This window comes from Bos indicus x Bos taurus, chromosome 12, assembly GCF_003369695.1.
Source record: "Bos indicus x Bos taurus breed Angus x Brahman F1 hybrid chromosome 12, Bos_hybrid_MaternalHap_v2.0, whole genome shotgun sequence".
In the NCBI taxonomy this organism is placed as follows: Eukaryota; Metazoa; Chordata; class Mammalia; order Artiodactyla; family Bovidae; genus Bos; species Bos indicus x Bos taurus.
The window spans coordinates 86,493,349-86,505,439 of NC_040087.1; the positions used below are offsets into that span (position 1 = coordinate 86,493,349).

Sequence of the window (12,091 nt, forward strand, 5' to 3'; positions counted from 1 at the left end):
GGTGAGAGTGACGCAGCCCCCTCCAAGCCCCGAGAGGCTGCTTCTCCAGGGCAGTGGCCTTGGTACATCCCGAGCCCACAGGCTGAGTGCTCAGGGCAGTCTGGTGAACACAGACAAGATCCCAAAAGGATGAGAGCCTCTGAAGGCAGACTATCGGCCTCAAGAAAGCGCTGAGGTTCCAGGCAGAGGCCTGAAGACTGTGGAAAGTGACTCGGTGCTTTGGTGCCTTCATGAAGTGGAGGGCAGGGTCCCTGATCCTACTGACATCCTGTGAACCCTGCTTGTCAAGATCAGTGCTGCCCAGGAGGGAGGGGGGGTGCTCAAGACCCCTTTCCATCTGACCGTCCGTCCATCCATCCATCCAGCAAACAGGTACCGAGCATGGGGATGAGTCACACCAGCCTCTCTTCTCAAGGCTCATGTGCACCACAGGTGAAGCTCTCTGAGACAACTATCATCGAAGAGACAGAGGTGAGCACAGGCTGTCGGGGGGAGGGGAACCCACAGGCCATGGGGGTGTTAGACTGGGGGTGTGCCAGCGGTAAGGGCACGGGGTCTGCAGCATGCTGGGCACAGAGGGTGGTGGGCCTGAGAGCAGTGGGCTGAGCTCATGGACAGGCAGCTGCGTGCCTGTCAAAGCAGGGTAAGGCGCCCTCCAGGCCTCGGGCCACACGGACACTTCCGGGCCGGTCGAGGGGATGAGAAGGAAGAGTCTGACAGCCTTGTTTCCAGGCTCCTTCCGGGGGCTTCAGGGCCTACCGCAGACTGTCTGACCCCAGCTCTGAGAGTGCCGGCCCCAGGGCACGGCTTGAGGATCTCCCGTGATGCAGCCCAACCAAGCCCCCGGGCCTCCTGACTTGTCCCACCTACACTGCTTAGTTCAGTAGGGCAAGAAGAGCAATGAATACCCAGAAAGACGAAGATGCATCGACACGCCTGGAGCTGCTGGGCGGGTACACATGCTCACACACGGGTCCACACGCACGCACATACACTCACATGGGTCCACACTCATGTACACTCACACACACAAGGTTCCACACTCATGCACACACATATACCAGTCCACAGTCATTCACATATGCTCACACAAGGGTCCACACTCACACACACAACATACAAGGTCCACACACACGCACACACGTATATACAGGTACACACTCATGCACACACGCTCACACATGGGTCTATACTCATGCTCACACACTCACACAGGTCCACACTCACACACGCACACACACAAGGTTTCACACTCATGCACACACACTCACATGGGTCCACACACACGTACACATGTTCACACACAGGTCCACACTCATGCACACACACTCACACGAGTCCACACACATGCTCACGTCTCTCTGGGAAACACGGAAGAATGAAGCCCTCTGGGGGCGTGGGAGCTACTAAGACAGGCTCTTCTCAAGAATTTGGCAGTTCAGAGGCTGCAGGCTAAACGCCATCCTAAAATTATCCACAGAAACTGTTACTAAAGTAACTCCCCCAGAACACCACCCAGCTTGCAGAAGCCTGCGACGCTGGCTCCCCCAGCCCCGCCTCACCTTGCATCTTCTCGAGTTTGCTCATGTATGAGCTGAAGAGGGAGTAGATGCGCTCGGTCTCACGGTCCCCGTCGATGTCCAGCTGGATGTTTGCTGGGAGGCCGCTGCCGAGAGCCGGTGGAGAGGAGCAGGGTCAACTGTGATGCTGGTCATTTAGCGGCCCCTAAAGATGGAGGCCCGGCCCCCCACTGACCCCTGCGGGGCCGGGGCGCCGGCGGCCACGACCTACCCGGTGCAGGGGGAGCAGCCCGCGGCCGTGTCCGAGGAGGCCCTGCAGCACAGCCAGTGCCCGTTCAGGTAGGCGGACGGGTGGTAGACGGCCAGCCGCTTCTGGTTGCACTGGCTCACCTTGGTAAGGATGTCGATCCACGCCTTGGCCTCCACGCAGTTGTTGGCCTGGATGTACAGCGCCCGCTCGGGCTGGATGACCTGGAACATCTGAGAGCGGGGAGGGCTCAGGGGAGCGCACGGCAGAGCCCCCGCCTGCACCGTGAGGGCCGCGGCCGGCCGTGCCAACCTGCCCAGGACGCGTGGGAGCGAGGTGAGCGGCGAGGCTTGGCTGGCTCTGCCCTGCTCAGCCGGGCCAGGCGCTGCCTTTCCTGGGCCCCAGGTGCACTGCTGGCCTGCCCCCCGGGACGGCCGAAGTGGATGTGGCCGTTACACAAGAGTGCCAGCTTCCCTGGGCCTCCTTCCTTGAGTGAGACAGGTTTTGTGCAAGATATGCCCCAGCAGACCTGTCCATCCTCCCATCTGCAACCCCAGACCGGCTTGGGGACCAGCGCACATGCTGTTGTCCATTTGGGAGGTGCCCCTCCCAGCCTGCCACTCCAGCGGCCCCTCCTCCGCCCTCCAGGCAGATGTTATGTCCCCCCTGAGGCTTCTCAGAACGTCCACTGCCTTTCCTGTTTATTATTCACTCAACAAACAATACTAAGCCCAAGGCATTGTCCAAAGTTCTGGGGACTCAGTGGCCCAAACAGAGTTTCTGCTCTTGTGAGCGTCTAGACAGCCAGAAAGACAAGAGTGAACTCAGAGCACTCGGGCTGTGTGAAGGGGGAGGCCTAGCGAGAGTCAGGAGAGAACCTCTAGGTAAACGGTCCTCCAGCTGCGATCGGATGGCTCGCCTGGAGTTACCTGAGCTGAGCGGGGACAGTGAGCAGCAGGGGCAAAGGCCCTGGGGCAGCAAGGGCTGGCACCTCCCGGCAGACACAGCCATGCCGCCCACAGAAGGGCAGGGAGGTCGGCAGGCTTGACCCTGGGAGGCTGGACTTGTCAGAGGGCACAGGGGCCAAGAGTTAGAATGTCAAAGTCCAAGGTGGCCTTTGCAAGGTGGGGAGGTGTGCCCAGTGAGGAAAGAGAACAGGATCTGAAGGACCCCCAGAGGAGGTGGACTTCGGGTTCCTGAGTGAATAGCCAAGGCTCCTCTGGCCGGCCCTACCCACACAAGCACCATCGCACAGGCCGCAGACTGCACGATCTACGTACAGCTCCATCCCCGACGGAGGCAACACCCTGGAGGAAGGCACTCAGAGTCCTTTCCTCCTGCTGCCTCCACAGAGGTGGTTCCCGTGGGCTAACTCTGAAGTTAGGAATTTCCTCTAATACTTCTCATGATAGTTCTTCTAATTATTATCATTAAGGAATCACTCTACACCTGATGGAATGAGCGGTTCCGGTTGCTTCAGGGCACGGCTCCACACAGCGTCCCTCCCTGGACGTTGGGAGCAGGCTGTCCCCAGCCCCACCCTGGGGGGACCTGTCACCGGCCTGGGAGGGGCCGCGATGCTGTGCAGACACACACGGCAGGACAAGGGCGCTGACATCCCTCAGGCCCACGAACACCTGCCACGAGGCCACGTCCCAGCCCAAGAAATCACCTCAGATGGCCCTGGGGGCGGGGCAGGAAGCCAAGGTGAGGAGCCAGCACAGGACGAGGGCAGCTGCCTCTGACCATCATCTAGCCAGCAACTAACCCTCTGCGGCCACGGGGTCGGCCTCAGACCAGACAGAGGCCAGGCAGACCCACCCTGTGCGGCTGGATGCAGCTATGCAAACCAGACCTCCTGCAGGGGCCCAGCGCCGGGGGCCCACGGATGTGGGTGGGCGGACCAGACTTGGCTGAGGCCTGCGAGCCGGGAGAGGGACTGGCAGACACCGGAAGCTCAGCCTGGAGGGGCTTGCGGCAGCAGCTTGGGGCAGCGGCGTGAAGAAGGGGAGGCGGGTCTGGGGCCCCACGGTCGGCCCAGGCCAGTGCCGCCCCCATGTGAGGGGTGAGCTCCCGGCCAGCTCCAGGCCCTCCTCCTCGGGATGGTCATGGGGGAGTGGTCTCGAGACACGAGGGCGCTCAGTGACCTCGGAGGATGCAGACGCCTAAAGCCTAGAGGGCACCCCACTGAGCCCACCGAGGCCCCAGCAGTGCCCCTAAGGGCACGGGAGGCAACTTGTCTGAACACTGAAACAAAACCCCTCCTCACGGGAGTGTCCTTTGTGCAAAGAGCTCCAGATGACCATCCTCGCTCAGGTCTCCTCAGGGTCCTGCTCAACCAGACCGTCCCCCGAACCATAAACCATGACGACTCAACACATAAGGGGGAACCGACTACACGGAGCCCCTTGCCGCACCTGGCATTTGCTTGGCCTGTGACCACCCTGAGGATGACCATCGTCTGCAGAGGAGGGCGCAGGAGCTGACCGCCCGGCCAGGTGGTCCCTGCCTGCTCCATCTACCTGATGAAGGGGTGTCCTGGCCACCACCTTCCTCAAGGAGACCCCAGTGGGGCCGTCTCTCCATTCACCCAGCCCTCGGGACACGGAGACAAGCCTCAGAGAAGAGAGGCTCAGGCTGGGGCCGCCGAGCAGATGCCCACACTCCCGAGGGGCCTTTGCCCTCTGACGGCTGGATGGCAGGGTCCACGCTGTCCGCCACCCTCCCGGTCACACTCAGGGTCTCTTAGGAAGATTAGCGAACTGTGTGTAGGAGTTCAAGTTTTATCTATTAGTATTTACATCCCGTCTGCCTTCAAAAAAGACTGCACACGACTTACGCAAAATGCATCTAATGAAACTGAAAAAATAGAAAAAATATTTTAAAAATTAGGAGCAGAATCAGAGCAGAGAACGGCAGCAGACAGGATAAACAGGACCTAATCAGAGCAGAGAACGGCAGCAGACAGGATAAACAGGACCTAATCAGAGCAGAGAACGGCAGCAGACAGGATAAACAGGAGCTAAGCGCGCAGATTTTCTGAGGAAAACAGACAACCCAGAAAAGCCCTCGGATCAGGCTCTGGGAAGACAGCTGAGGGAGATGGGACGCAGGGCCAGGACCCCACGGTGCCCTCACGAGGCTGCAGGGACCTGCCCCCCGGAGGCTGGCCCCTCAGACAGCGGGTCGTCCTGACACCCAGTGTGGACCCTGTGCCCCCTCGGAGCCTCGAAGGGGAACAGGAGGGACGCGGTGACCATGCGGCGGGGGTGGGCACGTGTTTCCTCCTCCCCGGCGTGTGGAGGTGCTCACCAGGCAGAACTCAGGCACTATCCCCACCCCCATGGTCTCCATGGTGTCGGGGGAATAAAGGCAAAGCAGGGGTCCCCAAGCTGTTTGCCAGTGTCCAGATGGCCAGCAGAGGCGGACCTGGGGGAGGTCCATCAGGATGCGGGGCCCCACAGCCTCCACCCAAAGCTGACTTTGAGAGAAACCCCACGGATCCTGGCCGACCCGACAGGCAGGGTAGGCTCTCTGCTTCACGGGTCCAGGAACAGACCAGGACCAGGGGCAGGGGGTCGGGGGGGCTGGGACTCACGTTCTTCATCTTGAAGGACTCCTCCTCCAGCGGCTCCACGGCCAGGATGTTCTCGATGGGAATACTGTAGAGAGGCGGGTCCCCTGCGGCAGAGCACGCCGTGAGTGCCAGGAGGGGCCGGTCTCCCTGCAGGTCTCCCCGCAGGCTCCCACAGGCCTCGAGTCCCCTGGGGATGCCCACCATCCAGACCACGCCACCCACATGGGACAAGAGTGTCCGCCCCGAGACCTTGACCCCCCACACTCAGCCATGGAGGGCCAACCGCTCCCCACGCCACCCAGGCCACCCTCTTGGAGCCCCCGCCTTCCGTGTAAGGAAGTGCTCACCCCAAAAGCAACCTGGACCCCACGGGGCCCAAGATGAGGCTCTGGTCCCTTGGAATAAAATATGTGAAAACAAGTAAAAAGTGACCTTTTCTTGTTACCTTTGCTTTTCTGGTAGGTAAATTCATGGTTTGTCAGGCGGAACCATCTTTTCTTAAAATTCTTCATCCCAAATCGTTTTCTCCCTTGTGCCCTCTTAATCATGAACCTGTCGTGAACAGGACAGTCTGGTGAGTGAGCGGCTGAGGGCTGGGCCAAGGCACCTGCCTGCCTGCCCCCGCAGGCCAAAGTCACAAAATCAGAACAGCTCACCAATTCCACTCCTGTGACATTTGATGCGGACTATGGGGTTTCAGTATCTTATTTCCACGGGACAGGATTTAAGAATCAGAAGATGAGGCCTCTACTTTTGAGAAGTTTAGCCCCTGTGCTGGTGTCCACTGTCAACCTCAGGTTGCGAGTTGCTGACAACTCTGGTCTACCAGAGCTCCAACAAGGAGCCCCGCCTCCTGCCCTGAAAACGTGGACTAAAGGTGCCCCCAGAGCCAGTGTGGCAGTAGGTCCCAGCCCCGCAAGCGTGTTCTGGAGGCAGAGACAGCAGAAAGCCAGCTGCTCTGGGCTGCGTCCTGTGCTCTGAGCCCCGGCGGGGGACGCTTCTGCCTGGGGGGCTGATGGAGGGCAAGGGGCCCTCAGACGCTTCTGCCTGGGGGGCTGATGGAGGGCAGGGGGCCCTCAGACTCTGCTGCCTGGGGGGCTGATGGAGGGCAGGGGGCCCTCAGACGCTTCTGCCTGGGAGGCTGATGGAGGGCAGGGGGCCCTCAGACTCTGCTGCCTGGGGGGCTGATGGAGGGCAGGGGGCCCTCAGACGCTTCTGCCTGGGAGGCTGATGGAGGGCAGGGGGCCCTCAGACTCTGCTGCCTGGGGGGCTGATGGAGGGCAGGGGGCCCTCAGACTCTGCTGCCTGGGGGGCTGATGGAGGGCAGGGGGCCCTCAGACTCTGGTGAGGGAGCCACCGGGCAGAAGCCTCTGACTACTCGGGGGCCGTTCAGTCTCCTCCCGCTCCCTGCCCACAGACGGGCATTCCTCCCCTCGCAGCCTCAGCGGACAACAAGCACAGGGGAGCAGCCCTGAGGTGTCTCAGAGCCACAGACCAAGGCCCCAGGCAGCTCTGGACGCCCCTGGCCCTGCGGGCAGGCCCCCTGCCCCTGAGCCTCCCTCCTGCCACCTCACCCTTCCTTAAGCAGGATGGGCTGCTGCACGCTCTTGGGGTCTCTCCTCCCGGAGGATGAGATCAAATCCAGGAACTGAAGTGGGACAGAAAGCAGACAGTTAAGGGGAAACTGTGAGAACTGCCCAGGCACCCTGTGTCTCCTCCTGCAGCCAGAGAAGAGGTGGGTCTGAGCGCGGGTGCAGGTAGAGCCCCTCAGGGAACCACGGAGGCCGGGCACCCCGCCGAGCCCACCCCTCCTGGGAAGGTCTCCCGCACCCAGAGCCGCTGCTGCTCCTGAGAGCTGCCAGGCCCCAGGTGACTCGGGGAGGTTCACCCTCCCCTCTCCCCGAGCTCGAAGCCGCTCCGGCTCCCTCCCACCTCTGGGTTTGGCCCCCGCAGGGCCTCCCTGCTCAGCTCGGCCTCCCACGAGTCACCCACCTCGGCCTCTGTGAGTCTGGGTAATTGATGCTGAGACTTACGTTTTTCACCGCATCAGCGTACTTCTGCTCATTGAAGAATTCGTAGAACGCAGCCATGTAGGACTCCTTAAAACTGGCCTAAGACAGAAAAGGTCACTTAAACGAAGCCTGAGGTCGCTTGGCCCAAACCTGAAAGGCCTGGAGCGTGGACGCGACGAGCCTCAGCTCGGAGCTGACCACAGGGGGCTGGCATCTCCTCCCAGCAGCGTGAAGTGCAGGCACCCCTGCTGCTGAGGCCCGCCGCACACCACAGGAGGGGCTCCACTCAAGCTATGCTTCAAATGCCAACTACCCGGGGTCCTGGTCCTGGGTGAGACCTGTTACGCATGACTCAACACCCTTCGCGGGCATGTGGCTCCCAGATGCGTTGCTGGGATGGGGAGGTTCTCACTTTCAGGAGTCAGGTCAACGGCAGGAGGAACCTGGGGGCCTCTGTCCACATGAGTCATTTTATTACAAGGGGGTCTGTGTGGACCTCAGCCCGGCAGGGGCCTGCTCATTGCTTTGGCTGACAGATGCTGGGCTGATGGACGGACAGAGTGTGGGGCTTTGGCCTGCTTCTGTGTATGTCACTTAGGTTCCGAGAAAGCTGACTGGCCTGCAGGGGCTGCTGTGTGCAGGGCCGGAGGCTGGGGGCATGCAGGGCCGTGAACATAGGAGAGCAGGGGCTGCTGTCTGCAGGGCCGGGGGCGGGGGGCACACGGGGCCGTGAACTCAGGAGAAGGGCAGGGGCGGGGGCCCTGTGAGTCGCGGCTCAACCCTGTCCCAGCAGAGCCCGACGGGCCCGCCTCCGAGGACAGGCCGTCCCACTGGCCCCCGCACAGCTGCCCTCACGTACAGACTTCCCGGCCCCACACGCCAGTCTCGAGGGAGCCCGGTGAAGGGAAGATGGATGAGCACGGGCCTGGGGAAGGAGCGGCTGCCTCTAGCTGTGTGTGGACAAGGCTTTGGTCACTGGGCGGCACCCCAACTTCCTTAAAACGCTCAGGCTGAGAACGCCCAGCTATGCAGTGGGGCTGGGCAGTGTCTCTGCCAAGGGCACACGTCTACGGATCCACATACAGCAGTGGAAGTGCCAGCCACTTACAGGGGACAGTCAGCACGCACAGGTGACGTCACAGCCCAACAGGACGGTCACTGTATATGGTGACGTGACATCACTGCCCACGGGGGACGTCACACCTTCAGGGGATGCCACTGCCGCCTGCTGTTACCCTGTTCCTCCCAAAGGCGCTCTTACAGCCTCGCATGGGGAGGCCAGGCTGCGACCCTCCTCACCCTATTACTCCACGTCCTCCTTCGTGTTGGAAAGGGAATTAAAGCCAGTGACTCACAGACTTGGACTTGGACAGGCTGCCCAGAGTCTGAATGGTCTTCGAAACAAGTGTCAGCGTCCTCGACGTCTGTGGGTCCTGCCAGAGACGGGAGGTGACAGTCTCTCAGACAAGTTGTGACTGAGCCCAGCACTGCCACCAACAAAAGGAAGGACACCCCTAAAAGCTGTGCTGTCATGAGTGTCATCCGTGAGGGAGCAGCTAAGCCCAGAAGTGCTGGATTCACAGGTCCCTGGAGACCCTCGGCCTGTCCAGTCTGGGAACTGCTAAAGAGGCGGGCCCTCGGGCCACCCACACCCAGTGCTGCCAGCCAAGGGGATCTCTGGCCATGTCTCCCAGGACCCTGCCCAGGGGCCCCTCGCCCCCGACACGGCTCACAGGCTGGACTCAAACCCAGGAATGGGCCATCACCCTGGGCTTTCCACCAAGCGCGGGGGCCGCCTGGCACTTTGTCCATGAGGGCGTGGGCCTCGCTCATGGTCATGGAGGGAGTTCAAAAGTCCATGCTGACTACCTGGCCTGAATGATGACTGAATATACCCAAGGTCAGGAACACTCTGTCTTCCCATGGAGGGTGGGGTGGAGTAAGCCCTCAGCTGAAGCCCTGGTCACACCATCCGATGGTTTTAATGACATGACTTAGATCAGAATGTCTCAGCACCTCCCCGAGATAAGGACTTGAGGGCCTGTGGCTTATCCATAATCCAGTCATCACGTGGAGCTGTCTCTGCACCTTCCCCTACTCGGCTAGCAGCACCTTCCCTAACCCTTCCTGGTCCAGGGGGCGGGACGGGTCAGGGCAGCAGGACGGGTCAGGAGGGCTGGGTGGGTCAGGGCGGCTGCGAGGGTCAGGGCGGCTGGGGGTGGTTAGGAGGGCTGGGCGGGTCAGGGTGGCTGGCCAGGTCTGGCTGACTAGCGCTCTGTGCTGTGTTTGAGGCTCACTCACCGTGTGGTGGGGCGTGAGCTGGAAGAGGTTGGGGGACAGGATGGCTGGAGCGAAGAACCGCAGGAAAATGAAGCTGCTCACAGCTGTGTACCGCACGTCCAGGTCATCTGTGGTGGAGACAGACAGACTCGTCTGGGCTTCTGGAGCCATAGGGAGAAACCGGGCCAGGGAAGAAAACGGGAGCCACTGGGACAAAGCTCAGCTGCGAGCTGTGATTCCCCAGGCAGCGCTGGGGCCTGGCTCCCCCAGGGGCGGGTGTAGACAGGGGAGTGTAGATGGGGGAGGTGCGAGCTGGGGGGTGCAGACAGGGAGCCCTCCACGCTGGTGGCTGACCCCTCCCAGCAGCAACGGCTGGAGCCCTAACCCTGATGGGACCTGTGAGTCCTCTGCGGCCTGGAGGCCTCTCCACAAGGGGCCCACGAGCACTCACCCTGGAAGCGCTTGGCGGCTGCCTCCCGCAGGGAGAAGAAGATGTCACACATGACGGTGGGGCAGCTCACCCCCGATTTGGTGATGACGCTGAACACGCGGTCCACAAACTGCCGCAGGTTCTCCTGCAAAGGCAGAGGGCAGTGCCGGCTGCACCCAGCCCTCCCGGGGCTGCGGAGCCGGCCACTCACCCAGGGCCCTCGGGCAACAGGCTTCCCACCACGGGTCAGGGCCAGCGTGCTGTGGAGTCCAGACCCTGCATCCAACCAGGGAGGGCGGAGGGGCGCATTGTGGCCCTGCCCCTGCTGACCAAGGGCCCATAGACCGCACCACGGGATGTGACCTCCGAAGGCCAGGACCCCTCTGGGCTCTTTCGAGGCACAGACAGTGTGATCCGCGGGCCGGGCCTGGAGCAGGGTGTGGCGGCTGGTGCTGGGTGGCTCCCACAGCCCCGCCCGTCCCGAGCGCGTGGCAGGGCGCGTGGGTCTCACCATGTTGCTCTCTAGGCTCTCGCCGTCCTTCAGCCTCACGGGGTCAATTTCACAGGACTTATGACTCTGGCAAATCTACAAAGAGCGTTCAGGACAAGCCACATGTGAACTGAACTGGGGCCCAGGTGGGCGGAGATCCTGTGAGCTCCTCACGGCGCCCTCAGGGCCCGGCTCACGCCTCAAGGTGCCCTCAGGGCCCGGCTCACGCCTCAGGGTGCCCTCAGGGCTCGGTTCACAGAGCAAACCGGAATCTAGCCTCCGTCCTCTCAATGCAAAGGACCCGTTTCTTGTTAAACTGTGCTGAGGAAATGCCCTTCCCAGAAAGGGGACCCAGAGGAATGGCCTCCAGGACCGGGGAGGGAGGTGTCCTCCCTGGGTCCTCCTGTATGAGCAGAACAATGGACTTTCTGAAGTATTTTTTTAATTTGAAAAATGAGGGAGACTCTGGGATGCTTGGAGGCACCCTCGGGAGGCTGGGAGGCTGGTGTGGCGGCGACAGCTCTGGGTTCCGGGGGCACCCAGCCTCCCCTCCTGCGGGCCCTCACCTCCTCTATGGTGGGTTTCAGGGTGACGTGTAGGTACTGCATGCCTGCCAGCTTCATCGTCTCATCGATGCACTTGGATGTCAGCGAGTTCCCTCGGAAGATCGTATTGGGGTCCCTAGAAAACAGCATGGATAGGGAGGTGTCCAGGGAGTGGGGGGCTGCCCTGACCAACGAACGCCTTGCAGCACCCAGAGGTCCAGGCCTGCCTGCTGCATAACTAACCCCCCACCACTATGGCCACCACGGGGCCCCCAGGGCCCTGCACTTCAAGAGCCACATCTGGTCTTCAGGGACTCATGACAGCCCCAGGGGCAAAGGGTGTCTTCGCCACATCTCCACAGACACGTATGGATCTTTCTGAGCTGTTGGTCCCAGCAAAGCCCACCTCCCAGAACAGTGGCAGGCCCTGGGGAGCAGGGACCCGGCCCCTGATGCGGGCTTCTTGCTGACCCCGCAGCCCCGACCTTGGAACTGAGCTTCCCCCAGGCACCCAGCTCCCCGCTCGCCTGCCCCACCCCCCACCTCGTTCCCAGGACGAAAGGCACAGTTGTGAAAGAGCCAGAGTGTTGGTGAAGTCCGCGTGGCTCCCTCCAGCTCCCTGGGCCCCCGCCCTGCCCCTCGGCAGGCCAGGACCCCAGAGGGTCTCAGGCCCAGCTGGCACTCACTGGGTCCTGCGGACCTCGGCGCTGGCGATGGCGCTGATGAAGGGCACCACCCGGCCGTAATGCAGGAAGAGCCGCACCAGTGGGATGGCCGCCTCCTGCTTCTCCCTGCAGACCTCGCCCAGGATGTGGGCTGCCGATGCGGAGACAGGCTGGGGCAGGGTGCGGGAAGTGAGCCCTTGCCTGCCAGCCCACTCCAGGAGCCACACCCACCACCCACACGCAGCACCAGCCGCTGTGCAGAGAACCCGCCCGCGACTCTGGGGTCACAGTCAGAGAAACCGCAAGTCTCGGGCCTGATGGGTTC

At 61.9% G+C, this 12,091-nt stretch overlaps 1 protein-coding gene across 3 annotated transcripts in view; it reads right to left on the reverse strand.

Annotated features, from left to right (window-relative positions):
* RASA3 (RAS p21 protein activator 3) overlaps positions 1 to 12,091 on the reverse strand; it is an 80,574-nt gene that overhangs the window by 5,402 nt on the left and 63,081 nt on the right. For all 3 annotated transcript variants that reach the window (XM_027558069.1, XM_027558068.1, XM_027558067.1), the window contains 12 exons: positions 11,788 to 11,936; positions 11,123 to 11,237; positions 10,578 to 10,652; positions 10,088 to 10,211; positions 9,658 to 9,764; positions 8,712 to 8,789; positions 7,378 to 7,455; positions 6,919 to 6,992; positions 5,790 to 5,896; positions 5,366 to 5,448; positions 1,792 to 2,000; positions 1,563 to 1,666 (listed from right to left, as the gene is read on the reverse strand). In XM_027558069.1, the coding sequence (XP_027413870.1) occupies positions 1,563 to 1,666; positions 1,792 to 2,000; positions 5,366 to 5,448; positions 5,790 to 5,896; positions 6,919 to 6,992; positions 7,378 to 7,455; positions 8,712 to 8,789; positions 9,658 to 9,764; positions 10,088 to 10,211; positions 10,578 to 10,652; positions 11,123 to 11,179 (1,096 nt within the window). In that variant the 5' untranslated portion in view covers positions 11,180 to 11,237; positions 11,788 to 11,936. The remainder of the gene's footprint in view (positions 1 to 1,562; positions 1,667 to 1,791; positions 2,001 to 5,365; positions 5,449 to 5,789; positions 5,897 to 6,918; positions 6,993 to 7,377; positions 7,456 to 8,711; positions 8,790 to 9,657; positions 9,765 to 10,087; positions 10,212 to 10,577; positions 10,653 to 11,122; positions 11,238 to 11,787; positions 11,937 to 12,091) is intronic.